The 23184-nt window shown below is 44.4% G+C and overlaps 1 protein-coding gene across 2 annotated transcripts in view; it reads left to right on the plus strand.

Moving 5' to 3' along the window:
- The window catches only part of ADAP2 (ArfGAP with dual PH domains 2), a 40967-nt gene extending 26665 nt beyond the window's left edge, over positions 1–14302 (plus strand). For both annotated transcript variants that reach the window (XM_030206478.1, XM_030206479.1), the window contains exons 7-11: positions 2034–2117; positions 8660–8722; positions 10412–10489; positions 10575–10803; positions 14167–14302. In XM_030206478.1, coding sequence (XP_030062338.1) covers positions 2034–2117; positions 8660–8722; positions 10412–10489; positions 10575–10803; positions 14167–14195 — 483 coding nt within the window. In that variant the 3' untranslated portion in view covers positions 14196–14302. The remainder of the gene's footprint in view (positions 1–2033; positions 2118–8659; positions 8723–10411; positions 10490–10574; positions 10804–14166) is intronic.
- The last annotated feature ends 8882 nt before the right edge of the window (positions 14303–23184 follow it).

A 23184-nucleotide genomic window follows, 5' to 3' on the forward strand; every position in this document is an offset into this window, starting at 1 on the left:
TTTCCTCTTTGACCTTTGTACTTCCAGCTCAGTTTACTCCTGGGGGAAAATTTAGTGCACAATATTTTTAAAATCTGTAAAATTCAGCAGCTTATTTGTCTTGTTTTGCACAGAATTCCTCTTTCAGGCTTCAATAGAAATCAAACAAAATTAAAACATGGAAAAGAAAATAAGATGATACCTTTTTTATTGGACATAACTTAATACATTTCTTGATTAGCTTTCAAAGGTTGCCCTTCTTCGTCAGATCAGAAATAAGCAAATGTGGTAGCTGACAGTGTATATAACAGTCTAGCAGGGTGGGTAGGAGATGTGTATGGGGACTTCAAAGCATTCCATAGATAGTCTAGCAGGATGTTTGTGGGGTGGGGAGGGGAGAGGAGGGGAGGGTGATAAGCAGATAAATACAACTTTATGGTTTATAATGGGCCAGAAAATCCAGATCCTTGTTAAGTCCTGTCTGTTGGGTGTCAAAATATTCAATCATTCTGACTTCAAAGGTTTTGCGTTCCTGTATTGTTTTAAAGTTACCTTTCAGTATTCTCACTGTGAAATCACTGGTACAGTGTCCTGGTTCTGTGAAGTGCTGTCCCACCAGGGTGGGGGCCCTCCTGGCTGTATTGTTCATGTGATGTCTATGTAAATGAATCCCCCACCCCACCTTTTCCTATGGGCATAGTTTAACTGTTTCATTTGGGTGGGGGGGGCAGTGGGATGTGGCATATTAATTTGCATACATACATCTCATATGTATTCATTATGGTTCAGTTTGTTCTTAACTGAATAGGAAGCCAGTATATCAAAAGACTGAATATATACACACAATTTTTTAAACTGAAAATTAGCCAACAATGGGAAATTTTCTCTTATTATGCCCCCTCTCACATGCGCATGAATTAGCAAGAAACTGACATTTTCTCCTGTACAAAAACTGATAAGATGTGCATTTCTCAAAACAAACACATTCCATTAAATAATAATTTTTTCTGTCTTTGTTGTCTGGACACTTTTAGCTGGTTAGTGGACTGAATATCGCCACTAGCCACAAGTACTGGCTCCAGGCAAACTCCATTCACAGACTGCCCTGCACTAACCGGCCAGTACAGGGCAGTTAGTGCTGATCTATCCAGTTATGTGCCACTGATTATCAGCGGATAGGCAGACACAAGCGATTTAACGGAGTAGGAAGTTCTCCTGCTCTGTTAAATCACTTTGAATATCAACTATATTATATTTACAATCTATGCAGAATAATTTGCATTTTTTGTACCTGTAGCAGAACCATAAAGCAGGGGGAAACCACGGATCTTTTAAAACTTCTCCTTTGTTGATCATTGATTTCTTTTTTTTACTGTATCAGGAATCTGGCTTTTTTTTTTTAATCAGGGCTTATGTAAATAAACTCTGGCATTCATTGCTAGAAAACAAAATGTGGTAAAAGCAGTTACCTTAGTAGGGTTAAAAAAAAAGGTTTAAAAAAGTCCTTAAGCCATTATTAAGATGGACTTGGGAAAATCCACGTCTTATTCCTGGGATAAGCAGCATAAAATCCGTTTTTCCTCTTTTGGGATCTTGCTAGGTACTTGTGACCTGGATTGACCACTGTTGGAAACAGGATGCTGGCAGAGATGCCAATCTACCCATTTCCAGGCTGGAGATTTTGGGCATTCCTGGTTTTGAACGCACATCCCAAAGCAGTATGGGTTTTGTAGTGCCTGATTCTGCCCATTGAAATCAGTGCTGCAGCTGCAAGTCCCATAATGCACCAGAATGGGGTGGCCAGAAATCCAGGACTGACTTAAAATCTCCAGCCTGGAATTCGGTAGATTGGTGTCTCTGTACTGACTTGATGGACCTTCAGTCTGACCCACTATGGTAATGCTTATGTTCTTAAGAGAATGGGAACCTCTGTCACTTTTCCACATGCAGTTCACGTTCCACTGTAATTTCTAACATGTGCTTGGTTAGGATGCAGACAGAAATGCAGCCGCACTGCTCCGAGCCTTCTCCCACTGATGTCTGTCTTCACACAGGAAATTGTGGACTGGTTCAATGCTATTCGAGCCGCTCGCCTACGTTATCTGAAGACTGAGTTCCCCACGACAGCAGAGTCAGAGGTAAGCAAACAGCCCTGACTCCAAAACTCTTCTGGCAAATGGCACAGAAGCTGAAAACTGGCAGACACCAGCTCACATCTTTATTTACAGTAGGTTCGTTAGACTTCTCATCTGCCTTTCCAATGTTAGCTCAAGATAGGAACGACAAGAAACAAAATCACAGTGCAGCAGAATAAACAGCTGAAAAACAAGTTTCAAATAATCTGCCCCGGGTACTACAATAACATGAACATGTCTAAATCAAAAAAATAAGTAAAATCCAGTACACACTAACATAATAAAACCTATTCGAGGCAACCCATGATTTTGCTGTCTTGACTTTTTCTAATACTGAAGAAGCTTCACCACAATATTTTCTTACAGTGAAACCATGACTTTCACTTTGTATTTCAGCTCCAAGCCCATCCTGCTTTCCTTGTGCTTTCTGGAGCTAGCTGCACATTCTAGTGTGAAGTAGAAAAGTAGAATGAAAAGAAAAATTCTACAAGATTTTAGAATTTCAGAGAACTATCTTTCTGAATTTTCACTCACGGTTCTTCTTCAGTTAACCCCCCTGCCAGCTCAGACAAAGACAATTCTTCTACTAATCAAGTACTTTCTCTGTCTCTAGAGGGCTCACAATCTAAGGGCAATGGAGAGTTAAGTGACTTGCCCAAGGTCACAAGGAGCTGTACTGCAACTTACTCCTCACCGGCCTCCCACTTAGCCATCTATCCCCCCTTCAATCCGTTCAGAACTCTGCTGCACGTCTTATATTCCGCCAGAACTGATATACTCATATCACTCCTCTCCTCAGGTCACTTCACTGGCTTCCAATCAGATACCGCATTCAGTTCAAGCTTCTCCTTCTTACCTACAAATGCACTCAGTCTGCTGCCCCTCACTACCTCTCTACCCTCATCTCCCCTTGCGTTCCCGCCCGAAACCTCCATTCACAGGACAAATCCCTCCTCTCATTACCCTTCTCTACCACCGCGAACTCCAGGCTCCGCTCATTCTGCCTCACCTCACCCTATGCTTGGAACAACCTTCCCGAGTCCTTATGCCAAGCCCCCTCCCTGCCCATCTTCAAGTCTTTCCTTAAAGCCCACCTCTTCAATGCTGCGTTCGGCACCTAACTCTTACCGTTCAGTGAATCCAGACTGCCCCAATTTGACTGCCCCTTTTGGACTGACTGTTCACTTGTCTTTTAGATTGTAAGCTCTTTGAGCAGGGGGACTGTCCCTCTATGTTAAATTGTACAGCGCTGCGTAACCCTAGTAGCGCTTTAGAAATGTTAAGTAGTAGTAGTAGTGGGAATGGGCCAGGATCAAAGCCCCATTAGGCTACTCCTCCACTTCTGTTTCATGCTAACAAAGTTTGACAGCTCCTTTGTGGGTATTACACAGAGACACACAGGGTCTAAGGACAGCATGAAGGACCGAAGGGCTAAACTGTGGGAAAGAACAAAGACTGAAACAGGGGAGGTCACTATAAATAAAAGTAATTTCTCAGCAATAGAAAGACAGAACAAACGAACGCTTATCACAATGTGCAGCGGCAGCTAAGAAAGTAAATAGAATGTTAGGAATTATTAGGAAAGGAATGGAAAACAAAACTGAGATTGTTATAATGCCTTTGTATTGCTCCATGGTTCAACCGCACCTTGAATACTGTGTGCAGTTCTGGTCACCGCATCTAAAAAATATATATAATGGAATTAGAAAAGGTATAGAGAAGGGCGACAAAAATGATAAAGGGGATGGGACAACTTTCCTACGAGGAAAGGCTAAAGTGGCTAGGGCTGTTCAGCTTGGAGAAGAGACAGCTGAGGGGAGATATGATAGAGGTATTTTAAAACTGAGAGAAGTGGAATGGGCAGATGTGATTCGCTTGTTTACTCTTTCCAAAAATACTAGGACTAGGGGGCATGCAGTGAAGCTACAAAGTAGGAAATTTTAAATGAATCGGAGAAAGTATTTCTTCACTCAATGTGTAATTAAACTCTAGAATTCGTTGCAGAGAATGTAGTAAAAGCAGTTAGCTTAGCAGGGTTTTAAAAAAGGTTTGGCTAATTTCCTAAAAGAAAAGGCCATAAGCCATTATTAAGATGGGCCTGCGAAAAAACCCTTCTTATTTCTAGGATAAGCAGCATAAAATGTATTGTACTGTTTTGGGATCTTGCCAGGTACTTGTGACCTGGATTGGCCACTGTTGGAAACAGGATACTGGGCTTCATGGACTTTCGGTCTGCCCTAGTATGGAAATGCTTATGTTCTTATGTACAAGTGTACCTGCTTCTACACTGTGCACATATGTATTTTACATGGGTAAACCATGCTTGCCCATTCATAATGCATAAGCAGTTCACATCTCTGTGTCCCATGATAAAAGTTGTTCGTATTGTGTTTCATGTTCAGTTAAAGTTGGCAACAGACAATGTTTGGTGGGTACAGAGAGTAGAGCCTAAGGAGAAGTCGTTCGTTGATTGTCAGAAGACTTGTGAGAAACCCACAAATGGAGAAAGTTATAGACGGGGGGGGGGGGGGGGGGGGGGGGTCAATATTCAGACTGTGGGATGCAGCCTGGCTAATTCCCGCAGTTGGCAGTGAGACCAGATATTCAATTCCGGGCCATTTCCGGTGACCGGAAATGAATATCCGGTTTTATTTTTGCCAGTTTCAACTTAACCAGCAAAGTCAATATTCAGCGCTAGCTGGTTAAGTTGAAACTGGCCAAAGATAGGCCTGCTATTTCGGCGGCTCGATTTGGCAACCAAGGTTGGCGATGTGCTGAATATTAGTGGATGGTCAGTTATATTGCGCAATATAGCTGGTTATCCGCTAAGCGCTGACCGCAAGTCTTCAGCGGGAGAAAACCAGCTGTTTCCCGCTGAATATTTGCGGATAGCCGGATAAGCATTATTTAAACTGCCAGAGCCGTTTCTGACCGGTTAAATAGCGCTGAATATCAGGGGGAGAGATTCAAGCTGTTATATGTGGCATGTTAATATATCTCAGGCATAACTAATCTGTAACCACATATAATAATAATATACCAGGGGCGTAGCCACGGGTGGGCCTGGACGGGCCCAGGCCCAGCCACTTTTGCTCCAGGCCCGCCCAGCCTCTTCTGCCCACTCTCCCCATCCACGTGGTCTGCTCACTTTTACTGCCCTGAAGCGCCGTTCTCCCTCCAGCACCGGCGATTCCCATAGCCAGCCTTCTGCCAGCGTGCATCATCAGGGCCTCTTCTCAGGTGCGTCCCACCTACTCTGCAACTTCCTGCGTCCCACCTTTGCGGAAAACAGGAAGTTGCAGAGTAGGCGGGACGCGCCTGAGAAGAGGCTCCGATGACGCGTGCTGGCAGAAGGCTGGCTATGGAAATCGCCGGTGCTGGAGGGAGAATGGCGCTTCAGGTCAGTAAAAATGACCAGAACTGACCATGTGCAGGGGGCTGTCGTGGGGGGGGGGGGGGGGGGTAGCGGATGGAGAGGAAATGCGGCGGCGGGCGGATGGAGAGGAAATGTGGCAGCAGTGGCGGGTGGGGGGGGGAGTGGTAGCGGGTTGAGAGGAAATGTGAGGCCTGTGCCCACCCAGTCCACCTCCAGGCCCATCTAAAAATTAAACTCTGGCTACACTACTGTAATATACACAGAGTTCTGGTAGAAGCGAGAAGGTTCTTGGAAATTAGTGGGATTAGAAAAGAAACCACTTCCTTACTGATGAAACTACAGGACATGAGATTGCAAGTTGAAAATAAACACTGGAGTGAAACTGGGAACTTCTTTTGCAATTCTGCCTCAGCTAAGGAGAGCAACCAGCTCCTTGGACGTGTTTGCAGGCAGAGAACCCTTGACGCTCATTCTAGTTTTCCTCCGGGCTGACCTGTGGCTCAGTGGGAAGCCTGGGTTTGATTCCTGCACCAGATTTCCGCTCCTCTGCTTGGCCAGGGTTGGGATTCCCAGCCATTGCTCCGTGGTAGCGCATGAAAGACAAGCGTATAACTGGTTGCCCACCGGTTGCTTGTGTCACTCTCGTGGGTTAGTGTGTAACCGGCAGCAAGTGAAGAAGTGCTATTCTGAAGGGTGTTGCATACGTGTCACAGTGCAAAAATACAAGGGGGTGGAGCATGGGTGGGGCCTGCTGCTTGAACACCCCACTTAACAGAATACAGGAAGTAGCAGGCTGCAAGGCAGCCAAGTGGCAGGGGAGCAAACTTCCCCAGGCCCGGCCCCAAGAGGGGCCTGACGCCAGGATCTGTCTCTCTCCTGTTCCTGCAAGGACCCGGGTGATTGCATTAACGTGATAACCTGGTCTAGGCATACAGGAGGAGAGAGACAAACCCCGATGCCGGGCCCCCCCTTGGAGGTCAGGGAGGAGCAGATGCACTGACGCAGGATGGCGGGGGATAGTGGGCAGTGATGGCCCGAGTGAACGAGGGACGGCAGCAGCTGTGCAAGGAGGCTACAGCTGCATCACATGGGGGGGGGGGGAAGGGCGGCAGCTGTGTCAGCCCTGCCCCGGGCCCGGCTCTGTGTCTCGGTGGCCCTGCGTTGCTGTATTTAGGCATCTGCAGTTATGCCAGGTCTCTGGCCGGTGTAAGTGCAGGTATTTAAATTTTAGATGCACCTATGCCGGGTTAAGCTAGTATTCTTGATATAATCAATGGTACTAAGCCATGTAGACTACTTCAACGGAATTTATGCGGGATGCAAAGAACAAATTATAAAGAAACTTCAGACCGCTCAAAACACGGCAGCCAGGCTTATATTTGGAAAAACGCGATTAGAAAGCGCCAAACCCCTCTGAGAAAAACTGCACTGGCTCCCAATCAAAGAACGTATTGCTTTCAAAATCTGCACCCTGGTTCATAAAATCCACCCTTCCCTCCTCTCCACAAAATCCACCCTTCCCTCCTCTCCCCCCCCCCCCCCCCCCCCCCCAGTTTCCCTTCCCCATCTTCCCCATTATTTCTTATGTAGGTTTTCTGTTGTATTAGCTTGATTTTACTGCACTGGCGTCTGCCTCTGCGGTGCGCTGTAAGCCACATTGAGCCTGACGCTGTTGAGAAAATGTGGGGTATAAATGAGATAATAAAATAAATAAAATAAAATAAATCTACGGCGATGCCCCGGGATACATGACAGACCTCATCGTCTACCAACCAGAAACACAACAGGATCAACACGAACATACCTAAATCTCCACTACCCAAGCTGCAAAGGACTCAAATACAAATCAACCTATGCATCTAGCTTTTCCTACATAAGCACACAACTATGGAACGCATTACCAAAAGCCGTGAAAACAACTTATGATCACCTAAACTTCCTGAAATCATTAAAAACTAACCTGTTCAAAAAGGCATACCCTTCCGACCCAACTTAAATGCCTGTACCCTGCAACACAACGAAACCAAAGCTCGTAATGGACATATAATCACTCCTCCTCTCTACGATTCCCTAATGTGTCTGTACACACGAACCTTATTCTACCACAACATGACTGTATTTGTTCATACCGGAATTGGCGAACGCCTTTACGGTACTATGTAAGCCACATTGAGCCTGCAAATGGGTGGGAAAATGTGGGATACAAATGTAACAAGTAAATAAATAAATAAATAACTTCTATAATGGAATCTGGGTACCATTATAAAATAGACTCTCACTTTCTAGAGTACCAACGGCTGGGAAGTGGGGGTGGTCTGCCCTGGGTCCAGGGAGGGTATGGAGCAGGCGCGTGGCTGTTGACTTTGCCAATCCCCTGCCCCCTCTGGCATCAACTTCCTGTTCTGGGGCAGGGGACTGGCAGAGCCAACAGCCACACGCCTGCTCCATGCACCCCCTTGCTCGGAAGAGGGGGTGCTCTGCCCAGGTGGCAACTAATGTAGGTATGCCAGTGTTCTTACTGCAGTGCCCAGACTGAGGGTCCATATTACCACATTCTGGAGGTAGTTGCTGCCTGTGGCCCCTAACCAAGGGGCCATGAAAGCTGGAAGGAAATCTACAAATATTCAGGTCATTATGAATGAAGGCTACCTCCGATTAAGCTGCAAGCCCAACAGAGCTAGAGGGGACTCAAGCAGCGGTGTAGTCTGGTGACCAGGCCCACCCACTTTAGGCTCCGGCCCACCCAGCAGCAGTGCATCCTTGTTGCAACCGGTGGAGATCCCTACACCCCTCATCCAAATACATCTGCAAAGAAACCCCCTACCCCCTCCAGAGCAGTTTGGTTGGTGACAGCTTACATGAACCGTCCCTGACAGTGGCAGGTGGGGCTTGGTGATCCTTGCCAGCTCAAGTTGGGGTGGGGGTGCGGAGAGCAGAGAACACCAGAGAGGACATTGTGCCCACCCAATTTGGGGTCTAGCTACACTACTGAAAAGAAAGTATAGAATAACTGTTGGATTCTCTTCTGGAGAGACCCTATGTGCTTATTCGAAAAAGACAGCAGGCATGTTGTAGACCGTGTTCAGCTGTCGTTGGAAAGGTGGGCTAAAAATACGAGATAGAACCCATGAATTTACAAGTGATCTGTGTTTTATTTCTCTTCTGCCAGATCATCCCCAGGATCACGAGGAATTATTTGAAAGAAGGCTACATGGAGAAGACAGGGCCGAAAGTATGTCTTCTTCCCACTTTTGAGAAATACCATTCTAGAGCGTGTACAAGGCAGAGAGACTGCACGCAGGGAGGAGTGAGACAGTGGGTGGAAGAGCTGGGCTTTAACTTCCAGCTCAGGTTGTCTGCTTCCAGGTGAACTCAGGGGCCCTTTTACTAAGCTCAACACGCGCCAAATTGGAGTTACTGCCCGGTTACCGCGTGGCCCCTGCGGTAATTTCAATTTTGGCGCATGTCCGCTACGCGTGTCTGAAAAAATATTTTTTATTTGCTGACGCTTGGCAGCTATGCGCGTCTAGTGGAATTTGACACGCGTAGACCATTTCTGCCCGGTTACTGCATGAGACCTTACCGCTAGGTCGATGGCTTGCGGTAAGGCCTCAGACCCAAAATGGACATGCGACAATTTTCATTTTTCTGCATTTCTATTTTCGGCAAAAATTTTATAAAGGCATTTTTTGTAGGTGCGATTAAAAACTAATTCTGTGCGCGCCCAAAACACACGTCTATACTACCGCAGGCCATTTTTCAGCACACCTTAGTACAAAGACCCCTCAGCTTTCACAGCCCCTACTGGGGGAGGAAGGAAACCATCCTCATTCTGGAACAGTGACACCTAGTGGGTGGATTAAGGGAATCTGATCACCAGCTCTGGAAGGAGACTTGTTGCACGGTTCCTGGCTGAAGATTGTCACTGCAATGGAGTGAACCAAGAGCTATAATCCTCTTTTACCAGCAGAAATTCTGCCCGTTTGCTTTTGACTTTTCCTACTATTAAGGGTTTAAGATGCAGGCCAATTTATGAGAAATCTTTTCCCTTTTATGCAGTGAGAATTTGGAACTGTTTCTCATTAAATGTTCATCTTGCTTCTACCTATGTTAGTTTTCAGAAGTTATTGAAACATCTGCTTAAGAAATGTTATGAAGTTGTAGAATGATAATTCTTGGGGGTTTCTTTTTAAGTATCTGCAATATTTGTTATCTGCCTTGAACCTACTATGGTGGGGTAGAAGCATTTTAGTATACTACTAGTAAAAAAGCCCCGTTTCTGATGCAAATGAAACGGGGGCTAGCAAAGTTTTCTTCTGTGTGCATGTGGGAGTGTGTGTGTCCCTGCCCTCTGCCCTCTCTCCCTTCCCCTGTGCTGTCTGTCCTCTCTGTTCCCTCCCCCCTCGGAGTCCTTCAGTGTTAAGTTTCCTGCTGTGCTGTGTTTATGTTACAGAGATAGTGAGGGCTTCTGCCCTCTCTCCCCTCCCCCCTCTGAGTCCTTCACTGTTACAGAGAGAGCGATTTGATTTCGTGCTTTGCTGTGTTTTCCTTCACTGTTTGTGTTACAGAGAGAGCGAGGGCGGGGCAGACACTCATGGGGAAACCGGATATCTCTCCCCCTTCACACTTCCGGCTGGAGGCTTCATTTAGAACGTTGGTGGTGCCTTTTATATAGAGAGATAGTATAGTAGCAGTCATGAAAAAAGGGGAAAAGCAACTATTGGGTGAAAACAAAAAAGAAAAACGCTTAATTTAAAATAAGTCTTTTTGAAATCTGAAAATTCCCTCACTGCTTCTGTATTGCTCAACATGACAACCTTCATCTGCAGACCCCATTCAGTGGAATGAAAAGATGCTCTGGTGGTAACAGCTGTATTTTCTAAACGGGTTCTAAAGCCAGTGCAATATTCTGTCTTGTCAGCAAAGAGAAGCTTTCAGGAAACGATGGTTTACCTTGGATCTCCAGGAGAGGAAGCTTCTTTACTACAAAGACCCCATGGTAAGGAGGCTTTCTTTTGGATTCTTGTCTGTCTGTTTGTTTGTCCTGCCTCAGGTGATCTGCGATTAGGCTGTTTGTTTCACAGGATCCGTACGAGCAGGGAGCAGTCTTTATTGGAAGCAGAGATCACGGCTACCAGGTCAAAGAGGGCTTACCCAAAGGAATTAAGGGGAAGAAATGGAAAGCTGGGGTGACCATTGTAACCCCAGGACGACAATTTCTGTTTACCTGTGAGAATGAGAAGGATCAGAGAGCGTGGATGGAGGCCTTAAATGAAGTCATCTCCCGACCTATGACACCTCAGGACTACGCGGGTGAGTCTCACTCTAAGGACACGTCAGTCAGGGGTTCGGCTACATCCTAAACATTGGAAGTGAAAAGTTACAATGTACAGGTAGCAGAAGGGAGTGGGCCACTGTGGACCTGGCCTGACCAACATTTTTCCCCACACAGCACCTGCAACTGTGGAGCTTGGGGGTCATAAACAGAGGTTAGCTAAGAACGCAAGAACAGCCATACTGGGTCAGACCAATGGCCCAGCTAGCTCAGTATCCTGTTTGCAATAGTGGCCAATCCAGGTCACAAGTACCTGGCAGAAACCCAAATTGTGACATTATATGTAGAAACCCAAATAGTAGCAAGATTATGTGCTACCAATCCCAGGGCAAGCAGTGGCTTCCCATGAACTTGTCCAAATTCAAACTGTACACAGTCCCCCAATTCACCTTTCAGCCCTTGGCTGGGTGAAAGCATAAATGTGATCTTGGTAGACTCAGGCCTGCTGATACACCTCTACTATATAAAGCATTAACATTTTTGAAAGAGAAGTCAGTGTCAGACTGGATGGTTTTATATACAGACCTGAAGGTGCGAGGGGTAGGAAAAATGTCAAAGTATGGCTGTTATTCACGTGATATTTTTTCGGCATCATTTGCAAATATAAATGGTGTTTGCAGAGGCGGCATATTATGATGTGAGCTCGTTCCCTTTTCAATTAGACATAGAATGAGTTAAATTAATTAAAAATAACTTTAAAAAAATGGAATATTTTTTCGAGTTTGCAGCTGACACATTTGTATCTCCTCCCAAAGTATTCAGCCCTTGGCTGATCAAGTAACATTGCAGCTTTAAATGATCTTTGCTGTTGAAATCTGCTTGGGAACTGTTTTCCATTATTATTATTACTAGTAAAAGAGGCCCGTTTCAGAGCAAATGAAACGGGCGCTAGCAAGGTTTTCGTCGCCAACACCCCCCCTCCCTCCCTGGCCAACCCCTTCGTTGTTCTGCCATTGCTCCGCCCCCAACGTCATGACATTTGACGCGAGGGCGGGGCCCGGAGTGATTTCCCACCCTCCCTGCCTCCCTCCCTGCCAACCCCTTCGTTGTTCTGCCATTGCTCCGCCCTCGAGGGCGGGGCCCGGAGCGATTTTGGTGGCTTCACCACCACGAACCTTCGAACCTTTTTGAAGGAAGTCAGGGCTTGGCTTCACTCACGTCAGTGTCCTCAGAACGTTGAGGGTGAGTTTTATTATAGTAGATTATTATTATACTTAGCACATAACACAAACAGAGAGATTTGTCTGGTATCACTGGAGAATTCGAGCTTCATCCAGAAGCTTAGGAATTATCCAGGTATCTTCATAAAATATAGCTTGAACCCAGAAAAACCGTCTTCTTTAAGCCTGCTGTTTCAAATCTGAAATTTCGTGGTTTTGTAGAAGTTTGTCCAGCCTTGGTGTAACGCTGCTTAAGGCTCCCACAATAGGGATGACCCAACTTGGCTTGTTCCAGAGTCTTGCCATTTCTTCTAACAGGTCTCGATACTTTGTTCATTTTTCCCAGTTCGTTGTCTTTAATTCTTGTGTCTCCTGGTACTGCAGTGTTGATGAAAATCACAGTATTGTTTTCGATTACCATAATATGTTCTAATTGCCGGTCTGTTTGAATTTGAAAGGCCCCCCCCCCTCCCTTGTCGATACTGTGTCTCCTTTGTATCCATCCATAAGTGGGTTATGGGGCTCAGCTGTGTCTGCTGGGCAACCAGGGTGGTCAGCTGCAAAGCAACTGAAGAACCATCAAAGTGGAAAAATTAACTATCAAAGAAAATTGTACAATTATTATTATAAATCTATATACTGAAAGTTTGCTTATGAATTTCAATTTCTGATCACACAGTTGCAAACTGCTATACCTCATACAGCTTATTGTTTTTAGAGGTAAGGGACTTCAGATTCCCGGCGCAGTTTCACTCCATATGGAAAAGCACCGCTCTGCTGTACCACTGGATCTCTGTATTTCCAGTGCGGTAACCAGCAGGAATCCTCACTAGTCTTTCTCCCTCTGTTAAGTGCTAAATCTTCTATTTTTTTAAAATATTTTTATATAGGAATTAGCACTTATCATGTACTGGGCGGTTTTTTTGTAGGTTCGCTCTACAGCGAGCTCCTGTTTCGCTATCGCTTCCTTAGGAGCCGGGCCCCCGATATTCAAGCCCTCTCTCCGTGTCTGCCACTTTTCTATTGCAGAAAGCAGAAAAGTGGCAGGCACAGAGAGAGGGCTTGAATATTGTGGGTTCGGCTCCTAAGGAAGCGATAGCGAAACAGGAGCTCGCTGTAGAGCGAACCTACAAAACAAAACGCCCAAAGAAAACGCCCAGTACAAGATAAGTGCTAATTCCTATATAAAAATATTTAAAAAAAATAGAAGATTTAGCATTTAACAGAGGGAGAAAGACTAGTGAGGATTCCTGCTGGTTACCGCACTGGAAATACAGAGATCCAGTGGTACAGCAGAGCAGTGCTTTTCCATATGGAGTGAAACTGCGCTGGGAATCTGAAGTAGTGGTTAGGGTGGTGGACTTTGGTCCTGGGGAACTGAGTTCCATTCCCACTTCAGGCACAGGCAGCTCCTTGTGACTCTGGGCAAGTCACTTAACCCTCCATTGCCCCATGTAAGCCGCATTGAGCCTGCCATGAGTGGGAAAGCGCAGGGTACAAATGTAACAAAAATAAAATAGATACTATTGGAGATTCTACATGGAATGTTGCTACTATTGGAGATTCTACATGGAATGTTGCTACTATTGGAGATTCTACATGGAATGTTGCTATTCCACTAGCAACATTCCATGTAGAAGGCTGCGCAGGCTTCTGTTTCTGTGAGTCTGACAAACTGAACGTATGTGCAGGACGTCAGACTCACAGAAGCAGAAGCCTGCGCGGCCACATTTGTGATCTGCAAGGGCCGACTTCTACATGGAATGTTGCTAGTGGAATAGCAACATTCCATGTAGAATCTCAAATAGTAGCAACAGTGGAGGAGTGGCCTAGTGGTTAGGGTGGTGGACTTTGGTCCTGAGGAACTGAGTTCGATTCCCAGCACAGGCAGCTCCTTGTGACTCTGGGCAAGTCACTTAACCCTCTATTGCCCCATGTAAGCCGCATTGAGCCTGCCATGAGTGGGAAAGCACAGGCTACAAATGTAACAAAAAAAAGAGTCCCTTATTTCTAAAAACAATAAGCTGTATGAGGTATATCAGTTTGCAACTGTGTGTTCACAATTATTATTATGAAAATATGTATAAGTTGCTCATCATTACCAGTCCTTTTTCTGTAAAGTCTGGAGCACTAACCTCTTTTTTTTTAATGTATTTGTTTTTTGTTTTGTTTTTTTTACAGCAGAAGCCAATTTCAGGCGACAAAGTTGACAGAGAAGGACGACCCTCTGGGGCACTTTAAGCTTGAAGACTTTTTTAAGTCATATCTATTGCTGCTGCATTTGGACACCAACCCCCGGATTCTACATAACATGACTTAAGTTCATAAGTACATAAGTAATGCCACACTGGGAAAAGACCAAAGGTCCATCGAGCCCAGCATCCTGTCCACGACAGCGGCCAATCCAGATCAAGGGCACCTGGCAAGCTTCCCAAACGTACAAACATTCTATATAATCAAGCCATTGTGACATCACTAATGAGGTTGGCTCTTATTGGTGGAATAAGCCACTATGACATCACAATAGGTTAAATCACTGCTCTATGTAATAAAAGTGAGCCAAGTAGAGGACATAAGTACATAAGTAATGCCACACTGGGAAAAGACCAAGGGTCCATCGAGCCCAGCATCCTGTCCACGACAGCGGCCAATCCAGGCCAAGGGCACCTGGCAAGCTTCCCAAACGTACAAACATTCTATACATGTTATTCCTGGAATTGTGGATTTTTCTCAAGTCCATTCAGTAGCAGCCTATGGACTTGTCCTTTAGGAAACCGTCTAACCCCTTTTTAAACTCTGCCAAGCTAACCGCCTTCACCATGTTCTCCGGCAACGAATTCCAGAGTTTAATTATGCGTTGGGTGAAGAAAGATTTTCTCCGATTTGTTTTAAATTTACTACACTGTAGTTTCACCGCATGCCCCCTAGTCCTAGTATTTTTGGAAAGCGTGAACAGACACTTCACATCCACCTGTTCCACTCCACTCATTATTTTATATACCTCTATCATGTCTCCCCTCAGCCGTCTCTTCTTCAAGCTGATTTGCACACGCAAATCCAGTTGTATTCTGGATTTGCGCAATTAGTTAAGCCAATCAGCACTAATAATTGCCAATTAACAAGCAATTATTGACACTAATTAGCATTAATTAGAATTTATGCGCACAACTGTCTAAGCATATTCTGAATGTGATGGGCATACATTATAAATTGCATAGTTGAAATGGGGGTATGGCCATGGGTGTGGAATGGGGCGGATCATGGAGTTTTCTAAAATCTTTGTATATTGTTATAGAATACACCAGGGGTGTAGCCATACCTCACGGTGGGAAGGGGCCAAACCCCGAGGTGGGGGGGCACATTTTAGTCTGCCGCCTCACTGCTGCCCCCTGCTGCCTCGCCGCTCCCCCCCCCCCACTGCCTCGCCACTCCCTCCGCCGCCCTGCCGTACCCCACAGCTGCAAATACCTTTGCTGGCGGAGGTCCCGAACCCCCGCCAGCTGAAGCCTTCTGCAGCACCGGTTTCTGGCGCCGCTGCGTTCCCTGACCTGCTCTCTCTTCCTCACGTCCTGCACGCTCCTTGCAGGATGCGAGGAGGAAGAGAGAGCAGGGCAAGCAACAAGGCGGCGCCAGAGACCAGGGCTGAACAAGGCTTTAGCTGGTGGAGGTTGAGTACCCCTGCCAGCAAACTAGGGGCCTGGATGAAATTGGGGGGGGGGCTAGGCCCCCGTGGCCTCATGTTGCAACGCCACTGGAATACACCCGGTCTGCACCTAATCTAGGCGTCTGGATTTAGTGCTCACAACTAAATTTAATTAAGTAGACCTTAACTTATAGTGTGGGGAGTACTTCAATCATCAGTTCAATATCTTCCCAAACACATATTTATTTACTTAATTTCATTTAGATTCATCAAACATTTCATTTTCCAGTGTAGCTACCAACCATTATTTCTTAATAATCGGGGATCTTCAGATTTTCAGACAATTTCCACCATGCGGGGATTATACCCCAAACTCTAATGGTGTTCCTTACATCTTCATGGATCAACCCGTAAAGAAACTTTTTTTTATCAAGTTTCCTATTTTTTTTTTATATATCTAAATTATTATTTTAATCTTATAAACATTATAAGTGATTAATAGCAGAGCAGCGATTTTTCTTCCAACTCAAACCTCTGCCAACACGGTATAACGAAACCTGGCCATGTCGGCAGAGGTTTGAGTTGGAAGAAAAATCGCTGCTCTGCTGTTAATCACTTGAAGTTAAGTAACGTTAGGAATGGCTGATTTAGAACATCTGTATTACAAAAAAACAGCACCAGGGACTACAAAAAGCATACTATGTTTCTCTTTAATTAATCTATTTATTTGGTTCATTTGATATACGGCTCACTTGATCCTTAACAGGCGACTAAGTGGTTTACACACATAGGGCCCTGTTTACTAAACCCTGCTTTAGGCTCGCTAACTTTATAATGCACGCTAAAAATGAGCATGCGCTGTCTTTAGCATTAGTGCATGCTAATTTTTAGCATGCATTAAAAATTTAGCGAGCCTACAGCGTGGCTTAGTAAACAGCCCCCCCCCCCCCAAAAAAAAAATACAGGCCAGAACTGATGCCAGGAAGGGCTAGGGGAGGAAGAGGGAGGGGCATAAGGAACAAGGGGGAGGGGGAGTGGAAGGGGGCAGAGGAGCACAAGGCTAAGGCAGAGAGGAAAGGCCAAAGAGACAAACTTGCCTCCTGTTCCAGCTTCCTGGAGTTATTGGTCCACTTCCCACTTCACTTGTATTTTGACATTCATGGGATTTTGTGTTCATCCACCCTGGTGGGTCACCTATCAGAAAAAATGTGCACACGTTCCAAAGAGTGCTCACTATTGTACAACATTGGTGGGAGGCGGGGCTGGTGGTTGGGAGGCTGGGATAGTGCTGGGCAGACTTATACGATCTGTGCCAGAGTCGGTGGTGGGAGACGGGACTGGTGGTTGGGAGGCGGGGATAGTGCTGGGCAGACTTACACGATCTGTGCCAGAGTCGGTGGTGGGAGACGGGACTGGTGGTTGGGAGGCGGGGATAGTGCTGGGCAGACTTATACGATCTGTGCCTGAGCTGGTGGTGAGAGGCGGGGCTGGTGGTTGGGAGGCTGGGATAGTGCTGGGCAGACTTATGCGGTCTGTGCCCTGAAGAGGACAGGTACAAATCAAGGTAGGGTATACACAAAAAGTAGCACATATGAGTTTATCTTGTTGGGCAGACTGGATGGACCGTGCAGGTCTTTTTCTGCCGTCATCTACTATGTTACTATGACTCTGAGAAAAGTCCCGTCCACAACACAGGAAAGTAAACAAAGTGAAAAATGTTGGGCTGCACACCCCAGGTACACAGCTACTGTAGCCCTATGCTATCGGATTACACAGTGGGTTTTGTGCTCATTGGCACGGGAACCAGAGAAGGCGATCAGTACATTAATTTATCCTGTTCCTTTTGGTGAGTCCGTACATTGCTTCTCACCTTCGTAGACATTGTTCTGCCACACAAATCATATCCTGGAACGACACGTTCCAAGTTCTGTGTAATTAGGCATCCTGTGACCATGTACTGTTTGGTACTAAGGTCACAAAGACATTTTTTAATACTAATAAATACATACTAATACACACGGTGTCACTGTCTCTCTGTGACTGTTTCTAATAAGGTACAGAAGTGTAACAGAAGATAATAACATTTTGCATCCAGGACTCAAATGTTTTAAGTGCTTCACTACAAGTTTCTGGTATGTAAGGTTTTAGTTGTGTGATGATTTAAGTCATTAATTTGTGAAGGCAGCTTGCAGGGTGCCATTAAGAGACATTTTCTGATCAGCAAACATCCTACAGACTAGAAACTGTTCAGCATCTCATGACATTTTCAACAGTTCCCCTTGTGATTACAGAAGAGGCTGAAATCAAATATGTGATGAGCTCTGTTTGTCCAGGACCAATGTGAATATTAAACATAGGTATTACATAGAAACCTAGAGGATCATATTCAAAGGGTTTATGCTCCTAAGATTGATAAGATCCTAAATTGGCCTCTTTGAAAATATTTTAGGGCTGAGTTCCTACATTTAAACTAAAATATTTCACTAAACTCCTAGTTCTAGGAACCTAAAAAGTGGGTAGCAACATGGGGCAGATTTAGGATGGGGAAAACATTAGGAGCAATGCACCGCTTTTCTCCATTAGCAAATGAACGGTAGGCGTAAATTTAGCTGAATTTTCAGTAGCAAACTTAGCTTCTATGTTTGACTGAAAATAAGGGACAGATTTAAGGGCCCTTTTACTAAAGGGCGTTAAGGGGGAGATTCTATGGCGCATAAAAAATCAGTATGGAAATCAGTGCTAAGTGTATTCTATAAGTGGTGCCTACATTTAGGCACAATATATATAATACGCTTAGTTGATATCTCAGCGTCTAAAACTACGATCCTCCATTTACACCAATGAAAATGTGGCGTAAATACCGGCAAGTAGATTTAGGTGCACTGGGCCATATTTTATAACTATGTGTGTAAATTTAAGAACGCCCATTTCCCCATCCATAACCAGGCCCCTTTTTGCCTGCACGCATTATAAGTTAGGCACAGTGCATTACAGAACGCGCTTAGTGAGATGTACGCATAAATTCTAATTATTGCCAATTACTGCTCATTATTGCTTAAGAGCTGTAATCAACACTAATTAGTTTGTTAAGCCAATTAAGTTATGCACATCGTTACAGAATACACTTGGATTTCATGCGGATCTCTAGGTGCGCTATATAGAATTTGGGGGTAAACCCTAACAAGTGGTTAGCAGGTCCAAAAAGGATTACCGCAAAATGCACTGAAGTGTTTTGCGGTAAATTTTCTGTTTGTGTGTGTAAACCACACATTTACATTATTTTCTGGATGGGGAGGAGTGGCCTAGTGGTTAGCACGGTGGACTTTGGTCCTGGGGAACTGGGTTTGATTCCCACTGCAGGCACAGGCAGCTCCTTGTGACTCCGGGCAAGTCACTTAACCCTCCGTTGCCCCTGGTACAAAATAAGTACCTGAATATATGTAAACCACTTTGAATGTAGTTGCAAAAACCTCAGAAAGGTGGTATATCAAGTCCCATTTCCCTTTCCCTATTTAGATTCTAAATGGAATGTTGCTACTATCTAAGATTCTACATGGAATGTTGGCTACTGTTTGAGATTCTGTTGCTACTATTTGAGATTCTACATGGAATGCTGCTTTTCCACTAGCAATATTCCATGTAGAAGCCTGCCCTTGCAGATCAGCAACGTGGCTGCGCAGGCTTCTGTTTCTGTGAGTCTGACGTCCTGCACATATGTGCAGGACGTCAGACTCACAGAAACAGAAGCCTGCGCGGCCGCAATGCTGATCTGCAAGGGCAGGCCTCCACATGGAATGTTACTAGTGGAGGAGTAGCCTAGTGGTTAGTACAGTGGACTTTGATCCTGGCGAACTGAGTTCAATTCCCAGTGCAGCTCCTTGTGACTCTGGGCAAGTCACTTAACCCTCCATTGCCCCAGGTACAAATAAGTACCTGTATATAATATGTAAGCCGCATTGAACCTGCTGAGTGGGAAAGCGCAGGGTACAAATGTAACAAAAATAAAAAATAGGCAGAGAATGGGTGTGGAAGCATTAATCAGCTACCACATTCACATTAGCTTACGCTAATTGGCTAATGCCAGGTTCCCCTCAGAGCACCGAATGCCTCCAAAACAGGAAGTGATAAGTTGCTCCTACATTAAAAATTTTTTTTTTTTGCAAAGTTCACATGCCAATGAAAAAATTATTATGGGACCTGCAAAAGAAAAAAAATTCTTATTTTAGGGATTCTCTAGAAATGGGCTTAGCTTGCGTGAACGTCCTGCATTAAACATGCTAAACCCATTTCTTAGCGCACCTTAGTAAAAGTACTCCTTAGTAACTTTGCTTAGGGCCCCTTTTACCAAGCTGCGGCAAAAAGGGGCCAGCGCTGGCGTCAGTGAGTGTTTTACTCGCGTGCCGAGACCCCCTTTTACCGCAGCTGGTAAAAGGGAAGTCTCGCTTTCCTACAGGAAATGGCCAGGTGGCAAGTAAAGCACTTGCCGTGTGGCCATTTTTTTTTTTTGGGGGGGGGGGGGAGAGCCCTTACCGCCACCAATTGAGGTGGTGTTAAGGGCTCCTGCGTTATCCTGGCGGTAACACCACTGGATACACTCTGGCGCTACAACAATAAATACATTTTTGTAGCGCTGGAAGTGACAGCACGCTAGGAGTGGGAAGTACTGCCGGGCTGCTGTGGTAGCTCAGCAGTACTTCCTGTATAGTGAGCAGTAAAAGGAGCTCTTAGGATCTGTACTGCTATAGATTTACAGCCTGCTTCACTGACACAGACTACTCAATAATTACTGTGGATTCTTTTGGATTCATATTAGGTAAATGAGACCTTTATTAATGGTGCTAAAATCTACAATGATTAAGATATATATATACAATGATTAAATCATCTAACTAAAAGAAAGCTATAAGACAGATATATACATATTATACATACAACATCACTGGTCAGGAATTTCAGGCCCTTATCTCATCAGGTTGGAGGCCCGTTGCAGCGAAAGCCTGAAGTCTCCTTATGACCAGGAACAAGTCCTCTGTGCGATACATCTACCCACAGATGAGCCTCAAAACTCTGCTGCAACAAGCCCCCCTTTTTATTAAGCTTAGAACTAATGTTCAGAGCTAAGGAAAATTACAAGAATGTACATGAGGATGAAGTCACATGCTTCGGCCCAAGTAGCGCTTTAGAAATGTTAAGTAGTAGTAGTAGTAGTAAACAAACCACTGGCCAGGTGGCTCATCTCCTGAACTCCGAGCATATCCTGTTTCCCTCCCGCACAAACTGAATTGGTCTGAGATGTGCCTTATCTTCCACATTCCAACTTGTTTTTATATTTACAAGGAAAGTTACTTTCAATCAACGACAGAAGATTTCAGAGTGTATTATCGGACAAAGCAGGGTTGAAAAGCAATCCTTTACATCTTCCATTACAGGATCCTAAATGTAGGAACTACTTCTTTAAATGTTGGCCCAGAGATTTGATGGCAGCAGAGGAGCATAAGCCCCTCCTTTTCTACAAAATCCTGGGTGGTGTAGAATGAGTAGAAATGAATTGATTTTTTACTCTTTCAAAAAGTACAAAGACATTCAATGAAATTATATAGAAATACTTTTAAAACAAATAAGAGGAATTTCACTCAATGAACAGTTAAGCTCTGGAATTCATTGCCAGAGGATGTGGTAACAGCGGTTAGAATTTTAAAAAGTTTCGGCCAAGTTCCTGGAGGAAAAGTCCGTAGTCTGCTATTGAGATAGACATGGGGAAGCCACTGCTTATCCTGGGATTGGTAGCATGGAATCTTTCTACTATTTGGGTTTTGGCCACTGTTGCAAACAGGATACTTTGCATCTAAGGATCCTTTGGCTCATCCCAGGCCACCCTGACTTTTGTAAGTTTTTGCTTCCATCATCTCCACTGAGCGGCTGTTTAATCCATCTACTCTTCTCTCTGAAATGAGTGATGTCATTTCTCAGCATACCCCTTGGTACCTTTTATCCTGGCCTCTTGTTTTCAAATTCCTTTCCCACTGAAAATAATTTGCTTCTTCTACATTATATCTACCTATAAAAGTTATTTTAATGTTTTTATCGTATCCTCCCTCACTTTATTTTATTTCAAAATTTGTTTATTGGAAGTTATCATTCCTTTACATATATTCACAGGTGATTTACATGTGACTTATGCATTGTTACTTTGTATCAACGTGTACACTTACCCCTTACTTATTCTACTGCTGATCTTCTCTACTTGAGCTAAACAGCAGGATTTCTAGGAAACATGTTAACTTGTCTCACCTTATCATCACTTACTTATTAAACTGAATAACTTTAATCAAATCAAACTCTTTCTATTTCCTCCCCTATTCTAACCCCTTCCCTCCCCCCCACAAGCCAACCCTCTATCTACCCCACCCCGGGAGGATGCTTAGATTAACTTTTGTCATAGTCTCTTGTCATCAGTCATTAGAGGTTGAGAATTCGAGTTCTGCCCCCCTTAGGTATTGTCTGCCAGAATGGATGCCAGATTCTGAAGAAATCTTTCTCTGTAAAACTGGAGTCATGCTGAAGTTCTGCCATTCGTCGTTCAAATTTCATAAAGTCCATCATGCAGCCACGCCACTGTTGTAACGTTGGTGCTTTATTTGTAATCCATTCTCGGAGGATAATTTTCTTCGCCACTACTGTGGCTATCCTCCCTCACTTTATCTTTTAGCATATACTTTTTGTTATATTCATTCAATGACTTTTCAAAATCCATAAAACATCAAAGTGGAGTAAAATCAAAGAAAAGAGAATCAACAAAGCCTAGAGAACCCTTAACTAACTATAACATAACACCTATCCAGCTTTATTTAGAATGTATCCTTCTACAACTGCTTGAACAATCCCTCTTGTCTTCTTTAACTTCTTTGTAACACCAATTGTATGATGTAACCTGGCATGGCGATGCCATAACAGGTCGCTGTAAGCCACACTGAGCCTGCAAATAGGTGGGAAAATGTGGGATACAAGTGCAATAAATACTACTACTACTATTTAGCATTTCTATAGAGCTACAAGGCATACGCAGCGCTGCACAAACATAGAAGAAAGACAGTCCCTGCTCAAAGAGCTATGTAATAAAAGTGAGCCAAGTATAGGACAATCAAGCCATTGTGACATCACTGATGAGGTTGGCTCTTATTGGTGGACTGAGGCATTATGACATCACAATATTAGCTCTGGTTACAAGAGACTACTACTACTACTTATCACTTCTATAGCGCTACAAGGCATACGCAGCGCTGCACAAACATAGAAGAAAGACAGTCCCTGCTCAAAGAGCTTACAATCTAATAAATAATAAATAAATAAATAATAAATAAAACAGGTATAATCAAATATCCACAAAAAGGTAAGTGCAGGGCACAACATATACATGCAATGGGGGGGTGGGGGGGGGGTGGGGAGTTATCAACGTGGGCTACCATTACCAGGAACAGTAAAATAACTAATCTTAGTAGATCATGACAGTTAATAACTTCCCCCTCTTTTTTTTTTGTTAAATGATTTTTATTTGT

The sequence above is a fragment of the Microcaecilia unicolor genome, chromosome 6, assembly GCF_901765095.1.
Source record: "Microcaecilia unicolor chromosome 6, aMicUni1.1, whole genome shotgun sequence".
NCBI lineage: Eukaryota > Metazoa > Chordata > Amphibia > Gymnophiona > Siphonopidae > Microcaecilia > Microcaecilia unicolor.